Below are 23,582 nucleotides of genomic sequence, written 5' to 3' on the forward strand. Positions count from 1 at the left end.
GGAGCTTTATAGACAGATTTGTGTCCATGGGTTTACAGTATTTCTTTTTTTCTGTTCTTGAGGACATTGACGTGCTGGCTGCACTCAAATACTTTCCCCAAGCCATTATTATAGCAATCTCAGAGGCTTGTCTATAACTATCAAACTGTCTTCTAAAAGAGAGGTACCTCATGAGAAGTAGCCTTATTCATTCACAATGTAGGACAAACAGCAAACAACACTTTCATTTTGGGTGAAATGACATACATTTTTAAGAAAGGGGGCTATGGGAGAGATTTGCTGGTCGTCCACTATTTCAATCACCAGAAGGAGGAGCAAGACATCTGGCCACTTTCTTATGGCTGTTTCACTAATCTCAGCTTTGATGTTAAAAGGAAAACAGATTATCCCCTATTTCACTCTTGTCTAATGAGAAGCAACATATTTTACAAACATAAAAGTACTAGGTCATGGGGGGGGGGGAGGTGGGAATTGTCCAAGTGCACCTGGCAAGGGGCAACCTCACTCAGTGACAGGTGTGCTGCTGATATTTTCATATATGTGCTGGTGGCAGGCGGGTCTCTGCGCTGGCGACGAGGGGGGGGGGGGTCTCTACAGTGGAGTGAGAGGGCTCTGCACTGGCAATGGAGGTGGGGGGGGGCGGTGTGGGGTTCTACAATGGAGTGGGAGGGCTCTGCACTGGTGCGATGGGGGGGGGGGGGGTGGGGGGGAAAGAGGGGAGCTCTGCACTGGCGATGGAAAAGGCTCCCAGGTGCCAGTGTGCATTCAGAAAATTACTCACCATATTTTTATTTAATAAATTTTGAATTTAATGATACAATTTTTTTCTTTTTTTTAAAAAAAAACAGTAAAGAATAGTTTGTCAGGTATTACAACCCATCCGAATACATGAGTAGATTATGAAAAAAATAAAACCGCCTTCCATTTTCTAAAACCGTATCAAAAACATTTCATATTTTTCAGTAGCTATACTTATACATTTTTACACTGGACTACAGAATAATGGGACAGAATGCTCCATGTAATATTCAAAACAGTTTAATTAAAGTACATTTCCAGTTCTGGCAATGTTAGGCACTGATTACAATAGACTCTGAACTTTAGAGTCTTACTGCACATTCTCCTTATGGATTTCAGTTGTCATATAACCACACAAGTGTAAGGCACATTAAACATATAAATGAAACCATGTCTTCATTCAGAAAGCAATGCAATTTGTTGTGAACAAATCATGATTCTCCAAACTCTTAATGATGGTGACAAATGGCACAATCTAGATGTGGATAAGACTACTTTCTATATGTAGTCCGGCACATACAGGTTTCTTCCACATTGCAACACGCATCCTAATGTAAGACCGTGACACAATTCATAATAATTGGATTATATCTGCCAATAAGTGTATTGCCATTCCTTCATCATTGCTGGACCAAAATCCTAGAATTCTCTAACAGCACTTTACCACATGAACTGCAGCATTTAAGACCTACCATCTTTTCTGGGGTAACTAGGGATGGGCAATAACTGCCAGCCCACATCCTGAGAATTGATATACCAAAAAAAGTAGGTGATCAGTTGGGGCAGGGGCAAACACCTAGGCGTCGAGGACTCGGGAGTTGCATGTCTGGACACCTGTGTTAAACTGTACTCATTGACCCCTGTTCAACATCCTTGAACTGTCATTCACTTTGCAAAAAATCTATAATAACTAAGTAGTGAACACAGTTTCATCTGACAATGTTAGAATAGATTAAATTATGGATTAAGGAGATGATGATTAAACGGGAAAAAAATATATCTACAGTACAGGTTAGAAAATTATGCAAGCTACAATTCAAAGACATAGTAGTGAATGACTTCTCTGCTTCGGATAGTATGCAGGTACAGCAAGTGATCAGGAAGGCCAATGGAATCTTGGCTTTTATTGCAAAGGGGATGGAGTATAAAAGCAGGGAAGTCTTGCTACAGCCGTACAGGGTATTGGTGAGGCCACACCTGGAATACTGCGTGAAGTTTTGGTTTCCATATTTACGAAAGGATATACTTGCTTTGGAGGCAGTTCAGAGAAGGTTCACAAGGTTGATTCCAGGGATGAGGGGGTTGACTTATGAGGAAAAGTTGAGTGAGTTGGGCCTCTACTCATTGGCATTCAGAAGAATGAGAGGTGATCTTATCGAAACGTATAAGATTATGAAGGGCCTTGACAAGGTGGATGCAGAGAGGATGTTTCCACTGATGGGGGAGACTAGAACTAGAGGGCATGATCTTAGAATAAGGGGCCGCCCATTTAAAACTGTGATGAGACATTTCTTCTCAGAGGGTTGTAAATCTGTGGAATTCGCTGCCTCAGAGAGCTGTGGAAGCTGGGACATTGAATAAATTTAAGTCAGAAATAGACAGTTTCTTAAACGATAAGGGGTTATAGGGAGCGGGCGGGGAAGTGGAGCTGAGTCCATGATCAGATCATCCATGATCTTATTGAATGGCGGAGCAGACTCAAGGGACTGTATGGCCTACTCCTGTTCCTATTTCTTATGTTCTTATGTAATCTTTTGCAGAATGATTAGGATTTCACATTGCTTCTCAATGTGAATGTAGTTCTCTGGTTTGCACTCTTGCTACTCCAATGATAGTAAAATTGTGGGCAGTATGCCCAAATTTCCAATATATCCCACCGGTGGCAATGTGAACTTGTCAGTTGGAAATATAAGGAATGATTCCACAGCCCCATGTTATCAATGGGCAGTCGCGCTCACAGGGAGCCAGTGACCAAAATGCAGCCGTACTTTTCTTCTGATTAATTCTGATTAACAACAGTCATTGCTATGGGTCTTGGACGTGCTCTCTGTGAATACAGCTCTCTCTGGAGCACAGGATTGGGAATTAGCTCTGTACTTTGTTACTGGTTTAATGACTAAGCAGAACTGTCATTTCTGAAGTATAGAGTAGTCAAAACCATCTTCAAATTAACTAACTCCATTAAAACCACTGCCTCTCTCATCTAGTGCAGCAGAAAACCCATTTTACTGATGATCTATTTCTCTGTGTTCATCCATTTTAATGCTCGAATAAATATGTACAGTTATAAATATCAAAGCCACAAATTACTGCTTTGGCTGCTGCTGAAATGTGAAGTTGCTAAAAACACACGCGATACAAAATGTACTCAGCCAATTGTATTACTGCAGTGTTAAATGCAAAATAGTTAACAATGAGTTTGTGCCTTAAAGTGTGATTATACTAAATGCACAGTATGATTCTGAGTAATTTAGGGACCATTAAAATCTAGACACTCTAGTATCATATGAATGGGAAGCATCTGATGAAAATTGCTTTAATGAAACACTGAGCACAGGAAATATAGCAAAAATACATAGTGATATATAAACATTCTACACAAGAACAGAACACACAATGAGCATGTCCTTATAATACAATATATTGTTTCTTTAAAGAATAGCTTTTGTTATTCAGAATTTGGCTGCATAACCATAATGTCTCTTCATATAGATGCCAAGTGCAGCAGTAGGACTTTAAACTGGTGAGAGTGATAGGATAGTTCCGTGACCTTGTCCACCATCTCCTGCACTGCTGCTATGCTGGGATATTGCAAGGCAGCTGTCTTGGTTGCCATGACGATGCTTTTAAGAAATTCACAAAGCAGATTACTATAGTTTAATACTTTATTCCGAACATCCTGGGCCATAGCTTGTCTTGATAACGTGTCCCCTATAAATACGAGTTTGTGGGCACTAAGGATAATAAATTTGCTATGAGCCACGAAGATTCTGGGTGGCTGCCTACCACTGATGGAGCTGAAGAAGGCATCAATGGCATTCAGGAGTGTTACAAAATGAGTCTCGCACTGTTCAGAGTAGAAGAAGAGAAGCTGCTTATCTTGCGAACTGAGACTGCTGCTCTTCTGGGGAATGTGCTGTGGCGCTTTCCAGTTTGAGAGGTCATTCTCCACTGGTTTTGTGACTTCTTTCTCCAGTTCCTGGAACTGGTTTAACTGAAACAGAAAAGTAAATCAATTACAACTAATGTGAACATAATCATTTGCCTTGCTCCTGAAGCGTTTAACTTTTCAATTTCACTGGTGATAAGGGGCCTGAAATTCCGGCCTCCCTGTGTCCGTACAAAGTGTGTACGGACCCGGGGAGGCGTCGCAAAAGCCGGGTTTCGGCGCACGATGTGCATGTGCCGAAAACCAGCTTTTCCGATCTGTCAAGTTCTGGCTTGACAGATCCAATGCATCTCAGCAGCAAGGACATTCACATGGGTAAGATTGCGCTATTTGTCCATCTCTTTCCCAGCGAATGTCCTTAAAACTCTTGCGCCTGGTAAAAGCAGGCTCATAGCCTACTTTTACCAGCGTAAGAGTTGTAAAACATATAAAACACAAAAATAAAATTAAAAAACACATTTTTATGTTAAAAACTTTGCCCACTAAGGTAAGTTTATTTTAAACCCTAATTACAAAAGTTAAAAAAAATAATTCTAACACATTTATTAACATTAATTTAAATTAATTTTAATTAGGTGAGGTGTGTTTTTTATTTTTTATTATGGTGTTTAGTGTGTTTGTTTTTTTTCTCATTACTAGCAATGAGAACTCGTAGATACGGAGTTCTCATTGCGATGAATGAGAATACCGTACCTGATTGGTTGCACCTTCTGTGTCCGAACGTCAAGGACGGGAGCGCGCTCTGATGTGCGGGAAGAGAATCGCAGACGCCTGCAGGACCACCAGGTAAATTCGTTAAAAATTCTCGGGTCGGCGGCTGCTGACCGCAATTTCAGGCCCAATTTATTCATCCAAAACCTAACTTGACAAAAATTTGTTCCATCCTCCTCCAGAACCAAAAGCTGAGATTTACCTATTGATATATACTCACATCAAAATTAAAGTACCTCTTACAGCTGGACACCAGTGACCACAATGAGATAATACAATCACTTTCTAATAAATCAATGTACAAGGAAAAGTGAGGACAGGGAACAGTATTGACATGTTAAAACTGGTGACAGAACAATTTTCCATTATGTTCAAAATTAATATTGTGGATGGCCCTGTAATTAAAAGCTTGATTATAGCTAGGAGGTCCAAGCGTGAATCTCATTTTCAACCAACATTCACACTTCATGTTTTATTGGAGGTAGGAGATGAGTGGTGGGGAGACGAGGTTATGAGGAGGGGAAGAGAATCCCTTCCAAAATTACTTGAGTGTCTCACCTGATGTATTAATGTAGAACTAAGAAACTACAGAAAGCTGTCTAATATTACCATATCAACATTTTACATATTCATGTTAGTATTTTATCAAAGTATGTTAAAATGGCAGAGTAATTGTTAACAATATGATTCAGCCTTCACATTGTCATATTGGAAGTGAGTTGAAACTTTATTATTGACCGCAATAAAGTTGTTCAGGTTACTGACCGAAGAAAACATGCCCACACAACAAAACATACCTGATGTTGCTCTAGTTGTACCTTGTTCTGTTTGACAATATTTTCTTTTTCCAGAAGTTCTCTTTGTTGCCTCTCAAATTCGTCTTTCCCCTTCAATGTTTAAAAAGGCAAAGATATTGAACATGAACAAATTATGTGCATTTTTCATATGAAACCCTCCCCTCCACCCCGCAAAATGTTATTCCTTCGGACCAAGGAGAGAGGTGCCCGCAGAGAATGTAACAGAGGTAATTGTAACACGCAGCCTGTGATTTTTCATCCATTAAACTGAATGGGTGGAAATTCGCAGTCTGTGCACTCATGATTTTCTAAGATGTTCTCTCAAGGAGTACCAGATCGTGGAATTGTCCCTTACATTTCAGCCTAATAAGGGAGACTGTTCATCACGTTTCTGTACAGGCCAAGCCAGCCATTGAAAGCATTAACGGCAATATAACATGCAGTAAAAATACTCTGTTGGAAAATTTTTATGACCAAATGCTTTCATCAGAGTAGAAAGATTTTCTATTGGGGGAATTACAAAAGAGTTACAAGACTGCAATTCCAAATTCTTTTGATACATTTCTTAATTTAAAAAAAAGAGAAAGGGAAAGTAGAAGTTCAGTTCAAAAGGTCAGATCCAATGCGAACCTGTAAATGGACATAATCGTAGTCTTCCATCCAACTTTTATCGAAGGTTTCTTTGCTTTTAATGTGATCCTGGTGGTCCAACTGTGGTGGGCTATGAAAAGGCCTTATCTGAATCAGTGTCTTATCTCCTTGTGAATGGGGGTGATTACAGTTTGTCGTACTGTTGTCGCCAATAGTCACCTGGTTTATTTCATGAACAGTCTCTAGGTTTGTAATGCCAACACCTTGTTTGAATAAGAGGTCTGCATTCATGCTTATGGAAGATGCTAACTGCTTAACATCGTCTGGGATAGTCTTTGTCACCATGACAAAACGGTCTAAGTCATCGCATTTATTATGAGATCTGTTTACCACAAGGATGTTCAAGGACCAGTTATTGTTATCCAGTGCCTGGCTGGTCTGGACTAAAATCTGGTAGGAGTCATCCAAGCGCTGTAGCTGCTTTCTTAATTTGTTGTGAAGACTGACATCTGATAAACGGGACGCATTTGCGATGGTTCCTTGGGCAAACCCAAGGAATCCCAGAAGTGAGTGCTTTACTTTGTCAACACTGGCATGGATTTCATTGAGATTTTTTCCCATTAGTTCATAAGATCGCCAGTCAGGAATGACAAAGGCCATGAGTCCCTTTATTGATGTATCCACATTATGCTGTAGTTGAGTCAGTCTCTCAAAGGCAGAGTCTAGGTCTAGCAGTAACTTCTTCTCTGGCAGTGGTGAGGCTGAAATAGAAGACTCCTTGGATGTAGTTGAAGACGTAGACATGTTACTCCGTGTACTACCTGTGCTAGAAAATGACAAACGGTTCATTCCATCAGTCACATCCTGTACCACCTTAACATCTTGTGAAACCTGTGGGGGAATGTCGTATATGACGTTCTCTACTGCTGGTGCAACTTGATCAAAGTCTTGCAAACCTCGAGGAATATCATAGATGTCTTTCTGTGAGGTCTGTTGGTGTGTTGGTGGAATATCGTAAACACACTGTCTTTTTGAAACCAATTCCGAATTAACCACTGTTGGTGGGACATCATAAATAGACTGTTTCACAGAACTGATCCCAGCCCCTTGGTGGACTGAATGTAGTTTTAAAGGTGGCTTTAAAGTAGTTGGAAGGATATCATATAATCCCTCAGATTTATGACTAATAAGAGGATCTGTGAAATGTCTCATTGGTGGTGGGAAGTCATATGTAGCATCTCTGTCATGACCGCCAAGTGCCTCCTTGCAAGAAGTGGGTGGAATATCATATACCTATAAATAAATTGCAAAAATAATGTAACATAAATGTCAGATACAGAACCTTATAACACTAATCTCTATCCCTTCTTACTAAACACTTTATTATTGAAATTCATTCTTTGATTGAACTGAGAAGCCAATCCTTGTTTATTAACTAAAACTTGAACATCTGAACCTTCCTCCCAATTGTAATAGCCCTCAATTTGCAGTTCAGGCAATCAGCAAAGGATAAAAGCAGTGACTAATTGTGACCAGCAAATCAATTCTTAAGGGTTTACAAATATTATTAATTTTCCACAATTGGAGATCTAGTGGTCTCTGGTCACCAGCTTATTTTGAACTCTTGATGATTTAAAAAAATGTCTTGAGTTTAAAAAAAAATGACAGTGTATTAGATATGTTGATGTGCAGCAAATACTTACACTTTGATCCTTTCCCAAACCAGATGGTATGTCATATAATCCTTTGGCTCTAAAATCTTCCAGTTGTGTCTGATGCATGGGTCCTTTTAGCATTGAAGGAGGGATGTCATACAGCTGTTAATGGAAAGTAAAGCTCGGTCAGAACTGAAGCCAAATAGTATCTAAATATTACTATTAGACTTGAAATGGTTGGAATTTTAAAATCTTTTCTCTCAGGTTTTTGTTTGATTTAGCTTTCTCCCACAATGGTTCCTCTCTTCATTTCAGCTACAGAGAGGATGAAGTGGGAACCTTCATAGTAAATGCAAGTCCTTGGATCAAGTCTGCTTAGAGGCTAGGTAGATGGAAATGAAAAGTCTCGCTCCACGATTCAATTAAGAACGCTCAGAAACCTAATGAGTTTTGATAGAATAGTTTTTAAAAAGTACACACTAACATATAACAGTAGGCAGTTATATGAGTGCAATAGAAACATGATTTCTCTTTAAATTGTGAAATAAGTGATTCTGGTTACAAGTAAAGAAGGAGGCCATTTGGCCCAACGTGCCTGTGCCAGTTCTTTGAAAGAGCTACCCAATTAATCCCACTTCTCTGCTCTTTCCTCATATCCCTGCAAGTTTTTTCCCTTCAAGTATTTATCCAATTCCCTTTTGAAACTTACTATTGAATCTGCTTCCACCACCCTGTAAGCAGTGCATTCTGGATCATAGCAACTTGCTGTGTAAAATAAATGTCTTCTCATCTCCCCTCTGGCTCTTTTGCCAATTATCCCAAATCTGTGTCCTTTGGTTATTGATCCTCCTGCCATGGAAACAGTTTCTGCCTGTCTACTCCATGTAATTAAATTATGTAATTTCTAAGTTTTACATATGGAAAGGAATTAAACCCCAATTACGCTGAACATGTGTTGTCATCCTAATTTCTTTTTGAATTTTACTACACCCTTTTGCAGTCTGATTCACTACATACCTTCACACCAAATTGCTTTGCTGCTTGCCAGTATCGTTCATTTATCTGGCACAGGTTATTGTAATGCTTACCAAAGCTCTATTCCCTTGCACACAAACTATCATTCCATGGCCAGCACCCTGTGCTACATTCGGGAATGGTCTGAGCAGCCCACACAATAACATCAATACAATGAATAGATTTTGCAACTGATATTGTGCTCTGACTTGTTCTTTATTATTTACACCAGTTTACGGTATTCAGAAAATAAGAATCTTTGAAACTGTGAATAAATAATGGGAGTGGGGCTAACAACTAGTGTTACAACAGTTACTACATTTCAAAGTAATGATTTCCAGCACTGTGTGTATTCCTGAGTTTGCGAAAGGTGCTCTATAAATGCAAGTCCTTTCTTTTTACTCAAGCATCATCAATTTGGGCTCCCAGGACTGACATTTGCACGCTGGGAGGGTTAATCGGAATATTAGGCACAGAACCCAAGGGTCCGAAGGTCTCTGGCCGCCTGAGGGGCTGTCATTTTGTAAATTGCCCTACTTCAGGATTGGAATGGTGTCCAAGGCCGCTCCGCTCATTTTCCTGCTGCGGCATGCATGCGCCAACCCCTTTCCGACTGGCGGGGACCCCTTCACGAAATTGCCCCTCGGGAAATTGCCCCCTTCCAAAATTGCCCCGCGGGAGCGGCCCCACCACAGGTTGATGCCCCCAACAGCTTTTGCTGTCGGTACACTTTCTGTGGCATGGTGGCCCGGCTGCCCTTAAAGGGGAGGGTGCACTGCCGTGGCCGCCATGTTAAGTCGCTAAGTCGGTCCAACAATTATGCCCCGGGATTGGCCGGGCCGCCAACAGACAGCCTGGTCCCACTGGCCCGGCCGGAACCCTCCATGGTGGCCCAGTGGACCTAACTTAAAAGTATGCAGAGTTTGCAGCAGCTCTCCCTTTTAACTGAAGGGGAGAAACTTTGTGGCATGTCACTGGACCCGCTGCAAGGGCACTTCTGCCCCGCATCTGACCGGAACACCACAATGAGGTGAAAAAAATGTTAGAGCCCTGAATTTCTCCGGTATCTCTGCCCCATAGACTGGGGCGGAGAAAAACTTTCAAATTCGGTAGTGGTGTGCCCTGTTTGGGGGCGGGGCTCAATTTCAGCCCCTAGCTCTCCTGTTTCACAGCCCTCCTAATTATCTGGCCATTAAAAGTTAAGGAAGGAAAATTGAGCAGGCTACGAATCTTTGGTCTGGGGTGCTAATTGTAAAATCTATCCCTATATCTTCACTGACATGTACTATGCATGGAATCATTCCTGCTGTAAACTGTGATCAATAAGATATTGTTCCTTAAATATTTGTCGCCACATTGGAAATGTATCGGTAGCCAAATGGAATGATGCAGCTAGTGATCAACGACAAATATTGTTGTAAGCCCAAAGTAATTACAGTTTCAACTGTGCAATGTTTGTTCAGCAGTTTGAAAAGTGGCCTTTGTGTGTCTTAAGAGAGAGTTATAGGTTTTAATAGAGGTGTAATAGGATAAATATATTTTTTAAATGCTTTTGATAAGGTACCACATGGTAGGCTAATGACAAAGGTTAGGGGACAAATAGTTGGATGGATAGCAAATTGGCTAAAAGATAGAAAGCAGAGAGTAGGTTGGAGGAAGGTAGAAAGCAGTATTCCACTAGGATCAGTGCTGGGATCACTGTTATTCATAATTTACAGTAATGTATTGTATTAGGAACAAGTAACTCAATATCAAAATTTGCAGATGATACCAAATTGGGGCCTATAGCTAACACAGACGAAGAATGCAACATAATACTAGACGACATTAAAAAACTTGTAGACTGAGCAATTCAGTGGCAAATGAATTTTAACATAGATAAATGTGAGGTAGGAAAAATAGAAATATCAGCTACACATTAGAAAATAAGAAATTGAATGGGGTAGAAGAGCAAAGTGATCTTGGGAAACAGGTGAACAAATCATTAAAAGCAGCATCGCAGGTCAGCAAAGGAATTAAAAATGCTACCCAAATCACTGGCATTTATTTCTAGGATTATAGAACTCAAAAGTAGTGAAGTTATGTTAAACTTGTATAGGAGCCTGGTCAGGCCACCCTTAAGAGTACAGTTCTAGTCTCCATTCTATAAAAAGGATATAGAAACACCGGAGAAAATGCAAAAAAGATTTACAAGGTTGGTATCAGAATTGAGTGATTATAGCTATCGAGAAAGATTGAACAGGTTGGGGCTGTTCTCTTTAGAAAAGAGAAGACTTAGAAATGATCTGATAGAGGGCGCTAAAATTATAAATAGGTTGGACTGGGTAGATGTGGAGAGAATGTTTCCACATGTCAGAGAATCCAAAACTAGGGGCCATAAATACAAGATGGTTACTAATAAATCCAATAGGGAAAAAAATGAGTGGTTAGAATGTGGATTCACTATCACAGTAAGTGCGACATCCCCACTGACATCTGGGAGTCCTTGGCCATAGACCGCCCTAAGTGGAGGAAGTGCATTCGGGAGGACGCTGAGCTCCGAGTATAGTCGCCGAGAGCATGCAGAAATCAAGCGCAGGCAGCGGAAGGAGCGTGCGGCAAACCAGGCTCCCTGCCCACCCTTTCCCTCAACGACTATCTGTCCCACCTGTGACAGAAACTGTGGTACTCGTATTGGACTGTACAGCCACCTAAGAACTCATGCTAAGAGTGGAAGCAAGTCTTCCTCAATTCCAAGGGACTGCTTATGATGATGATGAAGTGGATGAGGCAAATAGCTTAGATGCTTTCAAAAGGAAACTAGACGAGTACACAAGAGAAAATGGAATAGAAAGATATGCTGAGATAGAATGGGAGGGGAGGAGACAGAGTTGGGCTGGATGGCCTGTTTCTGTGCTGTATATTCTGTACGCACCTCTTGATGGCGAACTGGTGGGATATCGTAAACTCTTTGTTGCTGTCTTGATGGAGAGTCATAAACATAGCCCTGTCCGCATCTGATAGGAGTCACAACCTGTATAAAAAAAGCCAACACAAAGTATATTACTATTGAGGTTTCAAGTAGAATTTTTTTTCTACAGGCACTTTCACAAAGCATGTGGAAAAAGTAATTTCTATTAACACCAACTATATACTGGGCTCGTGCAGTATCCAAAAATGCAGTGATAAACTTCCTATGCAGTTAGTCAGAAATTACCTCCATTAAGTTTAGGTCATCTTACCAATTGGGTTAACTGGGTTCAAATTTCAATCAAGATTAGAACTTGAAGTTCAGTCCAATCAAGCTCTTTACTATTGGGGCTGTTGGGCCACTTCCAGTTTTGCATACCTATTACAGGCCATTACAATACAGGGTGAGCGTTCAGTCCAAAATGTTTATCACTGATTCTTCCATTGGTAAATGACCCAAGATAACAGCTGGATTTTAAATGGATGCCGATGAGATACGCTGCAGGTGAAAGATGCAATTTTCTAGGAAATGGAAGGGTACAGATTGATTTGACATGTGGTGCTTGTAACATTCTGGAAAGACTGGGGCATAATGCAGGAAACAAAGATGCATCTGATTAATTATTAATAATAGTGTCCAGTTGGCCAATAACAGAGATACCACATCTTCAAAGCAAAGACAAGCTGCAAGAAAAATCATAAATGACCCTCAGGGGTTTAACAATCCTAATCGGAAGCTTTTTGCTACAATAGATCAGTGTTTTTTTAGACAGTTATATAACCAAAGGACAGCTCCCAAGCAGCTACTCATCCTTTTATCCAATCTTAAATCACAAGTCTGGTTTGAGCAGCTAGTTAAACATGTAAAGGACATTGCAGCCACAGGGATCAGTGCTGGGGCCCTCAACTATTTACAATCTATATTAATGAAGGGATCGAGTGTAATGTAGCCAAATTTGCTGACAATACAAAGATAGGCGAGAAAGCAAATTGTGAGGAGGATACACAGGGCTAAAAATTGGCCTAACTTGCGTCCGTTTCTTTTGACGAAAAACAGCGAACAGGGAAATTCGGAGAAGTCTTGCGCCGGCGGTTTTTTTAATACCACAGGGGGAAGGACCGCCGGTGTGCAAGACTCAAAATAGCGCTTTTGCCAAAAATTTGGCTCACAACGCACTCGTAATTAGGACCAAAAAAAACGCCCGGCAAAAATCTGCGTTGCAGCCCTTGGAACAGTGGTAGGTATGATGACCTGCAAAAAAGGTAAGTTAAAGTTTTTATTTTTTAATTCTTTTGCAGTGATTCAATAGTTAAGTCTCTTGTGAATGTTTTGTGATGTTTTATTTTTGTCTTTTTGCAATTTTTTGGGGGTGTTTTCCGCCCTCCCAAGGCCTCTCTCGCAGTGGTATCAGCCTCGGAGAAAAGTTGCAGAAAATTTGCCAAAAAATACCGCTATCACCAAAAATGGAATTTCTCGCCCAAAGAGTCTGCAAAGGGATATAGTGTATAACGTGGGAAAATTTGTGAGGTTATCCACTTTGGTAGGAAGAACAGAAAAGCAAAATATTATTTAAATGGACAGAGACTACAGAATGCTGCGATAGAGAGAACTGGGTGTCCTCGTACACGATATACAAAAATTTAGCATGAAGGTACAACAGCTAATTAGGAAGGCAAATGGAAGTCAACAACTGTTGGTGAGGCGACACCTACAGTACTGCGTACAGTTTTGGTCTCATTTGAGGAAGGATATACTTGCATTCAAGGCAGTTCAGAGAAGGTTCACGAGGTTGATTCCTGGGATCAAAGGGTTGTCTTATGAAGAAAAGTTGAACAGGTTGGGCCTATGCTCATTGGAGTTTAAAAGAATGAGATGTGATCTTATAAGATTCTGAGGGGGCTTGACAGGGTAGATGCTGAGAAGATGTTTCCCCTCGTGGGAATCTAGACCTCGGGGCAATAAGGGGTTGTCCATTTAAGACGGAGATGAGGAGGAATTTCTTCTTTGAGAGTCGTGAATCTTTGGAATTCTCTATCACAGACAGCTACGGAGGCTGGGTCATTGAATATATTCAAGGCTGAGATAGACAGATTCTTGAGTTATAGGAGAGTCAATGGTTATGGGGAACAGGTAGGAAAGTGGAGTTGAGGCCAAGATCAGATCAGCCATGATCTTATTGCATGGTGGTGCAGGTTCAAGAGGCCATATGGCCTACTCCTGCTCCTAATTAATGTGTTCTTATGTTCAGTGTGTCTGCGGGGACGTAGCCCAATGGAAAAGCTGTACAGCTTGCTGAACGAGGATTGTCTGACAATGATCAAAATAATGTGTGTTATCCTTTAAACAGCGACCCAAGAAAGGAAACACGCAAGAGTAAATTGTCCATTTTTGAAAGAATAGAGTATTGCACATTGGGAAGCAAAGGACTATGCTGCCAGTAAGCAGCTTGCCCAATTTTCCATCCTGTTGTTTCTTTGAATTAGTTCCATTCATTGCAGCTCCATTAAGGGAACAGTAATTTTAAAGCTAATACTAAGGAGACTGGGTGGTACAGTTGCTCAGCAAAACACCCTTTGAATCCAATCCAAGCCGGTGAAACAAAATTCATCATCATCGTCTGGGTTTAAGAGCCCAATGCATAATAACTATTGCAGTCTCAGCCTAGTTTCCAGTTGACATGTGGCCACAGAAGAAAATGCCTATAAATTGACAAATACTTGAACAAGTAAAATCTCAAAATATATAACATCCATTCAGTCAATAGAATGTATCGCTCAGCCTGTGCCCTGTACCCCAATCCATGGCTCAGTCCCCCCTGTATCCCAATCCATGGCTCAGTCCCTCCTGTACCTCCTGTATCCCAATCCATGGCTCAATCGTGCCCTGTACCCCAATCCATGGCTCAGTCCCCCCCTGTATCCCAATCCATGGCTCAGTCCCTCCTGTACCCCCTGTATCCCAATCCATGGCTCAGTCCCTCCTGTACCCCCCTGTATCCCAATCCATGGCTCAGTCCCTCCTGTACCCCCTGTATCCCAATCCATGTCTCAGTCCCTCCTGTACCCACTGTATCCCAATCCATGGCTCAGTCCCCTCTGTACCCCCTGTACCTCAATCCCCCCTGTATCCCAATCTATGGCTCAGTCCCCTCTGTACCCCCTGTATCCCAATCCATGGCTTAGTGCCCCCTGTACCCTAATCTATGGCTCAGTCCCCTCTGTACCCCCTGTATCCCAATCCATGGCTCAGTACCCTCTGTACCCACTGTATCCCAATCCATGGCTCAGTGTACCCTGTACCCCAATCTATGGCTCAGTCCCCTCTGTACCCCCTGTATCCCAAACCATGGCTCAGTCCCCTCTGTACCCCCTGTATCCCAATCCATGGCTCAGTCCCCTCTGTACCCCCTGTATCCCAATCTATGACTCAGTCCCCTCTGTACCCCCTGTACCCCAATCTATGGCTCAGTCCCCTCTGTACCCCCTCCCATGGGCTCAGTCCCCCCTATACCCCAATCCATGGCTCAGTGCTCCCTGTACCCCAATCCATGGCTCAATCTGTGCCCTGTACCTCAATCCATGGCTCAGTTCCCACCTGTACCCCAATCCATGGCTCAGTCAGTGCCCTGTACCCCAATCTATAGCCGAGTCCGTGCCCTCTACTCCAATCCATCACTCAGTCTCCACCCTGTACACCAACCTATCGCTCAATCCACACCCTATACCACACTGTAGCGCTGCAAATCTGTTGATCGTACTTCTTTCAGCAGACAGGGTAAACCACACACATTTCTTTGACAAAATGTGGGTGTGGTGGCATTCAGCTTCCAAGCAAATGGCTGAAATTCTGCTGATCCTTTTTTGGAATGATGCACAGCCATGGCCATCTGGTTTGGGGAAACTTTTCACTCCACAATAAATTGTTTTCCTGTTCATTGGTGCCATCTGCATGAAACAGATGGGACCCACAAATCCTCCTGGGCAACATATTCCTAGCCATTCCCTCTTCCCACTGTAAAGATGAGGAAAAAATTAGATTGGAAACCCTTTGAGATAGCAGGAAAAGTGGGAAATCACCTACTATTTGCAAAGGCACTAGATATATTGATAATTTTCAGAAAAAGTAATGCATTTGTTTTTTTTTAAATTCGGCAGAGCGGGGCAATGAGGCTGAGGCATAAATAAAGTATGAAAGAACCCATGACAGATCAATGAGAACAAAGTGATGAATAGACAGAATGAGATGAGGCACAGAGAAAGAGATGTCATTCCAGCTAAAGTTACCAATCTGCATGTGAACACTGACATGATGGGGTGGATCTGCTAGCAGCCATCTCCGTCCCAGGAAAGTCAATATTGATTCAGCAGATGGGGCAGCTTCCTTTAAGGTGCTGCCCAGATGGTTTTAAACTGCTTTGATTTGGCTAAATTTCTATTTTTTTCCAGTTAAAACCAAGGGAAGGAATTACTACCAGCTTACAGGCAAGTCACGCATAAGAAAATGATCTTCAAAAAGAAATGATTCAAAGAGTATAATTTGTTGAACTAAATGTATGTTTTTTTAAAACCAGTACTTTTATTTTTTATAGCAATCAACTGAATAAATATTTAGAAGAACTTCTATGCTGTGTTTACAAAGCATTTTTTGGTTCACTAAATAATGTAAAGACTGCCAGCTGGTTTCATGTGTCAGAATGTTTGCTGCTGTCTCTATTTTAATATATAATTAAGGAAGAACAACAACTACGCCTCAGTGTACCAAAAACAGTTGAGGGTCAAAAAAGCAACGAATACACAAACAAGGAAGAGAACCTAGTCACTGCGTGGTGAGTGTGTTTACCACCTGGCACTTAAAAGCCCAAAAACCAAACGTGGGAAAGGGAAAGAAAATATGAGAATAGAACCCAAATGGGTTGTTGAAACAAATCAGTTTTCTCCGCTCTTCCATTCTTTGTGCACTTCTAAAGGACACGGGGACAAGGGCCATAAACAAGAGTCAGAGCACCACAGATCTACTGACCTTTCACCCCAGCTTATGGTTACACCAATTATAGACAGAAGCAGGTGTTTTTTTTAAAAAGAAGATTAAAGCTAAAACGGGAATCCCAGACACTTTGCCAAGCTGAAATTCAGCATTTCACAGAGTATGTCTGTTGCAGCACTGAGTATACTTCAGACGTTTAAAGGCAGTTGTGGAATAGAAGCTTTCCTTTGTTATTTTGTGTCCTCAACAACTCAATTTTCAACCTATCAAAAAAAAACTCTGCATTCCTGTCCATCCAACTGCTGAGTCAATCCTACAGCCAATTATACAATACGCCTCTCCTGTCACCAACTGCTAACTCTATGGTGAATTAAAAAGTCTTTTGAAAAACATTTATGAAAAATATTGCACACATTCTGCATTACTAATCTGGCAGCTTGATTCGGTTGGTAACAATCTTGTCTGCATCAGAAGGTTGTAGGTTCAAGTTCCATGCTAGGAATTGAGGGATCTAAATTAACAGCATTACATCCATTTTATGGATTTAAAACAGGCGAAACCATAACCAACTTAGGAGGACAGATGCCCATGCCCAAACTGCACAAGCGTTCTGGCCACTGCGAAATTGGTCAGGGCCTTTTTTAAGTTGGTCCTGGTGTCCGCCTGAAATGAGCGCAGGCCTCATTTCAATACTCAAATGAGGCTCCTGTGCTCATTGCAGACCTGGATTGGTAAATTGGATTTCCCCAGTCGGAGCTTGGAATATGATGTGCAAGTTCCGACTGGCATTTCTCTACCCTCAGTAGAAGAATCAGCACTGTGGACCCAGAACTTCCTGTGGATAACATGATACCCCAGCATTAAATCTGCCGACTGTCCAATTTTCCTTATGTGGTGGCACTTTCATCCGAAGCATCAAGTTTTACGGCTACCAGTGTTGCAGAACGCATCTTTAACCATGAACAAGGCAAAATCTTTGTTGCACTCCCCTCACCAAATAAACATGGCCGACTAAATTCTAGATGTGTTTGAGAGTGGTCTTTATTTTTAAGAAAGTCTGAAAGAAGTTAGATGGCTGAAACAAAACTCTGACCATTATGTTTTAATGTGCTAAAGAACTGGGATGGAGGCCTGAAAGGGGTGGCAAGATCATTGGTGATTTTGCCGAGAGTCTGGGCCTCACATTAAACAGCAGTAAGGCAAAGATCCTCTACCAAGCTGCCCCCGCCACACAGTACTGCTCACCGGTTATCAAGATCCACAATGGTTCGTGGTTCACTTTCCATACCTCGGGAGCCTACTGTCAGCAAGGACAGACATCGATGACGAAGTCCAACACCGCCTTCAGTGTGGCAGTGCAGCCTTCCGCGCTTGAGGAAAAGAGTGTTCCCAGGATCTCAAATCCAGCACCAAGCTCATGGTCTACAGGGCAGTAGTAACCTGCCCTCCTATATGCTTCAGAGACATGGACTATGTACAATAGGCACCTCAAAGCACTGGAGAAGAATCACTAATGCTGCCTTCGCAAAATCCTGAAAATTGATTGGCAGGATAGGCGCACCAACGTCAGTGTTCTCGCTCAGGTCAACATCCCCAGCACTGAGGCATTGACCACGCTCGACCAGCTCCGGTTAGTGGGTCACATTGTCCGCATGCCCGATGCTAGACTCCCGAAACAAGCACTCTACTCCGAGCTACGTCACGGCAAGTGAGCCCCAGGAGGGCAGAGAAAACACTCCAAGGACACCCTCAAAGCTTCCTTGAAAAAATGAGCAACATCCCCACCCACTTTTGGGAATCCCTGGCCCAAGATCGCTCAAAGTGGATGAGGAGCATCCGAGAAGGTGCTGAACACTTAGTCTCTTCGCCGGGAGCACGCAGAAGCCAAGTACAAAAAGCGGAAGGAGCGTACGACAAATCAAGCACCTCACCCACCCTTCCCTCCAACTACCACCTGCCCCACCTGTGACAGGGACTGTAGATCCTGCATTGGTCTCATCAGTCGCCTTAGAACTCAGTTTAGTTTGGATGCAAGTCATCCTTGACTCCGGGGGACAGCCTAAGAAGAGGAAGGAGGAGATATAAGCACCACCTAGGTGGATCAGGCTGAGCTCATCTGTTTAGTCACCTGGAAGGAGTGTGCTGAAAGTCAGCACTGTTTTAATCCATCCACACTCTGCCATGCCAGATGTTATGTTTAAACAGAATCATCCGCAGCCGAGGTAAAAAATCTTAAAAACACAAACTTGTTGTGACATGGCTGGTAGGGATAGATTCTGCTGAAACTCGTGCCAAAAGTGTGGCTGTAGCAAAACAGGAATATCAACGTGTAGCCTGCAGCGATTGAATCACAAGACTCCACTTGTTCACTAAAACTCAAACCAGGGGCAATGCACTGAAAAGGCAGCTGCTAAAGGATGTTAATGAATTTTTGCTAATGTCGCTTTGGTTACAGACTTTCTCTAGGCTATATGTACATTTAAAAAAAATGCTAAAACATACAAGGGTAGGTTTTCCCTTTCCCTGTGCCTGGGGAATTAGCATTTCCCAGACACAGGGAAAAACAGAAATAGGGCAGAGGCCTGTTGTCAGGACTTCAGAACCCAGTGTGCTGCCCTGAGAATTCCTGAGGTTTCCCAGTGGATGTAACTGGGCCTATGCCTGTATTAAGCACAGACCTAGTGTACATATTATAACAAGGCGTGCACAGACAATCCCAGGGTCCTTCTCATTTCAGGTCATTGCGAACAATGTATGCTCCCCAACATGGGCATCGAAAGAGACCTGGCACAAATGCCAGACCCTGGGTCAGAGTGGGCAGATGGAAATTGTTTTTAACCCCCTCCCCAGGACAATGAGAAGCACTTGGGGTCTTCTGGTGTCTGTTCTTCTGAACACCCTGATGCCAGTGGCCCAGAGCTTGTGTTAGGCTCAAGACCCAGCCAGGGGGTGGGCCTATGCTAGGAGTTCCCCCACCACCACCCACCAACATAGACAGCTGCTCCCTCACAGGTCTGTTATGCCAGTCAGTTGCCTTTAGGAAAAATTAATTTTTAATGCTTCAACATCCCTCTGAAATGAATGGGAATTGCAAGCTTCTGGTGAGTCTGTGATGGTGCCACAAAAAACCTCAACACTAGGGTTGCTAACTCTGGTTAAATGTATTCCTGGATGTTTCAGCACATGACTGCCTGCCTCACCCAACCACGTAGCCATTTTTTCCATTCTCTAAATATTTTTTAAACTAATAATGAATGAAAGTCTTCAAAGAAAAAGAACAAACATTTTTTTAATGCCCCTCTGATTTTTCTCATGGGTTACTTGCAGCAGTGTCCACGAGATTACTCTAACTTTTGGAGACTCCAGGACATCCCTGGAGTGCTGGCAACCCATCACCAATACAGGAACCATATGCATCAGAGCCACAGGTTTTAAGTCTGTTATCAAGAGTTTCATTATCCAAGCCAGCCTGTGACTGCAGCAAGAATGACTGTGCACTCCGAGCTGGGCGCCCGTTTTTCGCGCCTAAAAAAAACCGCGCTATTCTCGAGCGCCCTGCAGCTCCTTGTCTGCCTGGCGCGGCGCCCAGGGGGGCGGAGCCTACACTCGCGCTGATTTTATAAGTGGGAGGGGGCGGGTACTATTTAAATTAGTTTTTTTCCTGCCGGCAACGCTGCGCATGCGCGTTGGAGCATTCGCGCACGCGCAGTGTGAAGGAAACATTGGCACTCGGCCATTTTTGTAGTTCTTTGTAGCTGTTTAATTTTTGAACATTTTTTAATAAAAGCACATTGCCATCAGCACATCAGCCCTGAGGCGTCCTGCAGCAGTGAGAAAGCCTCAGAAAGTTGAGGCAGCCGTTTCCCTCCCCACCCCCGCCCGCAACGCACTGAACGGCTCTCCCCCCCCCTCTCCCGCCCCGGCGGGAACGCATTGAACGGCTCTCCCCCCCCCCCCCTCTCCCGCCCCGGCGGGAACGCATTGAACGGCTCTCCCCCCCCCCCCTCTCCCGCCCCGGCGGGAACGCATTGAACGGCTCTCCCCCCCCCCCTCTCCCGCCCCGGCGGGAACGCACGGAATGGTTCCCGCCCCCGCGGGAACGAACGATGGCTGAAGCACTTTCACACAGGTAGGAAGATGGTTTATTTAATCTTTTCTTTGCTTATAAATGTTTATTCACGTTGGATTTATTTGTATAATATTTGTAGAAGTATAAATAAGAATTTGTTGTAGAATTTAATGACTTCCCTCCCCACCCCCCCACCTCGTTCTGGACGCCTAATTTGTAACCTGCGCCTGATTTTTTTAATGTGTAGAACAGGTTTTTTCAGTTCTACAAAAATCTTCACTTGCTCCATTCTACTTTAGTTTGGAGTACGTTTTCACTGTGGAAACTTTGAAATCAGGCGTCAGTGGCCGGACACGCCCCCTTTTGAAGAAAAAATTCTGTTCCAAAGTAGAACTGTTCTACCTCACTAGAACTGCAGAAAAAAAAGTGGAGAATTGCGATTTCTAAGATAGTTCGTTCTCCACCAGTTGCTCCTAAAAATCAGGCGCAAATCATGTGGAAACTTGGGCCCTATGTAACTATGCAAAAAGCAGAGAGTTCTCCTGGTACCCTGGCCAACACTTGGCCCTCAACCAGCATCACCAAAAACAGATGATCTAGTCAGTCATCTCATTCGCTCTTTGTGGGGCACACTCTCTGTGCACACATTAACTGCTGTGTCTGACTGCACAATGATAGTGGCTTCACTTAAAAATCCATTCATTGTAAAGCACTTTGTAATGTGCTGAGAACATTACATGATGTGAAACAAATGCAAGTGGAGAATACTGCAAACTGCTGCCTTGATAGGTCAGTGAATGAAAAGAAAGACTTGCATTTATCTTGTGCCTTTCACGACCACTGGACGTTCCAAAGGCGCTTCACAGCCAATGAGTTACTGTTGTGATGTTAGGAAACACGATGGCCAATTTGCGCACAGCAAGCTCCCACAAGCAGCAATGTGATAATCTGTTAATTGAGGGATAAATATTTGCTAGGTCACTGGGGATAACTCCCGTGCTTTTCTTCAAAATAGTGCTGCAGGATCATTTGCGTTCTCCCGAGAGGGTAGACGGAGCCTCAGTTTAACACCTCATCTGAATGTACCATGTGATATGCTACTCAGTCATACTGACCAGAAAGGTTCCAGGTTTGACCCATGGTCTGTGCTGAGTGAGGTGAGGCAGCCGTGAGAGTCCTAAAATTGATCTCAGTGTCAGCAGGCTGGGGAGAGGAGGAGAAACCCAGCCGACCTCCCAGGCCCAATAGATAGCCAGTGAATCCTTCATGTGGATGTAGACAAGGCTAGGACTGGGCTTGGTACTGGTGTCTCACATAACCTGCTGTCGCTCATTAGATAAACATGTGTAGAATGGCTGTATGGGCAAGAAACCCATGAGTTGCCATGGATCAGCGTCTTTGTGAAATCAGTCGAAAAATTTGAGAAAAACAGTTTTTGTAATCAAAGATTTGTTACTTGGTGCTGTTTTTAATCGGTACGTTTTGTTCTGCTGACTATGCTTATCTCATCAGAATGAAGGCAAGGACAGAGTGAGAGATCATTGTGGGAGATCTTGGTATTTCAACGGCTATGAAGCAATAACAACAGAAGAAATGAGGAGATCTGCTAATTAAAGCAAGGCTGGAAAACAACACATCATTGGGCAGTTTCGCTTACTGCATGTGTGTGTGAGACTGCTTGAACTTTGAACACAGCAGCTGAGCGCCCTGGGAATATGTGGAAACACTCTTATTTTTCAGTTCACTTTTTAAAATTGAAAAGTTTGTCTTATTCTGGCACCACCCTTGAATTCTGGCAAATTGTTATAAACAGGAAGTCAAAACCAAAATGAGGTTTGAAGAGTCTGTGACAGGAAATGAATAATGACATACACATTAAACTATATTTGAACATATTCCTAAATTAAATCAATGAACCTTGAAAACCACCCCAGGTCTGTAACATTTTGTTGCACCTTATCACATCAGTACAATTCAAACCTCTTTACGGAATGAATTCCAATTACTTTCATCATCATCATAGGCAGTTCCTTGAAATCGAGGAAGACTTGCTTCCACTCTAAAAGTGAGTTCTTAGGTGACTGAACAGTCCAATATAGGAATTACAGTCTCTGTCACAGGTGGGACAGACAGTCATTGAAGGAAAGGGTGGTTGGGACTGGTTTGCCGCACGCTCCTTCCGCTGCCTGCGCTTGCTTTCTGCATGCTCTCGGCGGTGAGACTCGGGAGCCTATTATCAGCAAGGGCAAACATTGGCGACGAGGTTCAACACCGCCTCCAGTGCGTCAGCGCAGCCTTCAGCCGCCTGAGGAAGAGAGTGTTCGACGATCAGGCCCTCAAATCTGCCACCAAGCTCATGGTCTACAGGGCTGTAGTGATACCACCCCCCTGTATGGCTCAGAGACGTGGACCATATACAGTAGACACCTCAAATCGTTGGAGAAATACCACCAACGATGTCTCCGCAAGATCCTGCAAATCCCCTGGGAGGACAGATGCATCAACGTTAGCGTCCTCGAACAGGCCAACATCCCCCAGCATCGAAGCACTGACCACACTCTACAAGCTCCGTTGGGCGGGCCACATTGTTCGCATGCCTGACACAAGACTCCCAAAGCAAGCACTCTACTCGGAACTCCGACACGGCAAGCGAGCCCCAGGTGGGCAGAAGAAATGTTTTAAGGACACCCTCAATTACTTTAAGAATGTAGTGACTGTTGATATATGTTGGCATACCACTATTTAACCACACTTCTACTGTATTCCATTAAGAATCAACTTCTAACAGTTGGTTAACAAGAATAAAGTACAGATTATGATTGGATTAGTGTACAGTGCACCACAC

General features: G+C 43.0%; 1 protein-coding gene across 3 annotated transcripts in view; it reads right to left on the reverse strand.

The window, feature by feature from the left end:
* Window positions 1–1,022: 1,022 nt before the first annotated feature.
* The window catches only part of nedd9 (neural precursor cell expressed, developmentally down-regulated 9), a 98,201-nt gene continuing 75,641 nt past the window's right edge, over window positions 1,023–23,582 (reverse strand). For all 3 annotated transcript variants that reach the window (XM_070880699.1, XM_070880696.1, XM_070880697.1), the window contains 5 exons: window positions 11,650–11,748; window positions 7,770–7,883; window positions 6,106–7,359; window positions 5,476–5,565; window positions 1,023–4,012 (listed from right to left, as the gene is read on the reverse strand). In XM_070880699.1, the coding sequence (XP_070736800.1) occupies window positions 3,503–4,012; window positions 5,476–5,565; window positions 6,106–7,359; window positions 7,770–7,883; window positions 11,650–11,748 (2,067 nt within the window). In that variant the 3' untranslated portion in view covers window positions 1,023–3,502. The remainder of the gene's footprint in view (window positions 4,013–5,475; window positions 5,566–6,105; window positions 7,360–7,769; window positions 7,884–11,649; window positions 11,749–23,582) is intronic.

This window comes from Pristiophorus japonicus, chromosome 5 (genome assembly GCF_044704955.1).
Source record: "Pristiophorus japonicus isolate sPriJap1 chromosome 5, sPriJap1.hap1, whole genome shotgun sequence".
Lineage (NCBI taxonomy): Eukaryota > Metazoa > Chordata > Chondrichthyes > Pristiophoridae > Pristiophorus > Pristiophorus japonicus.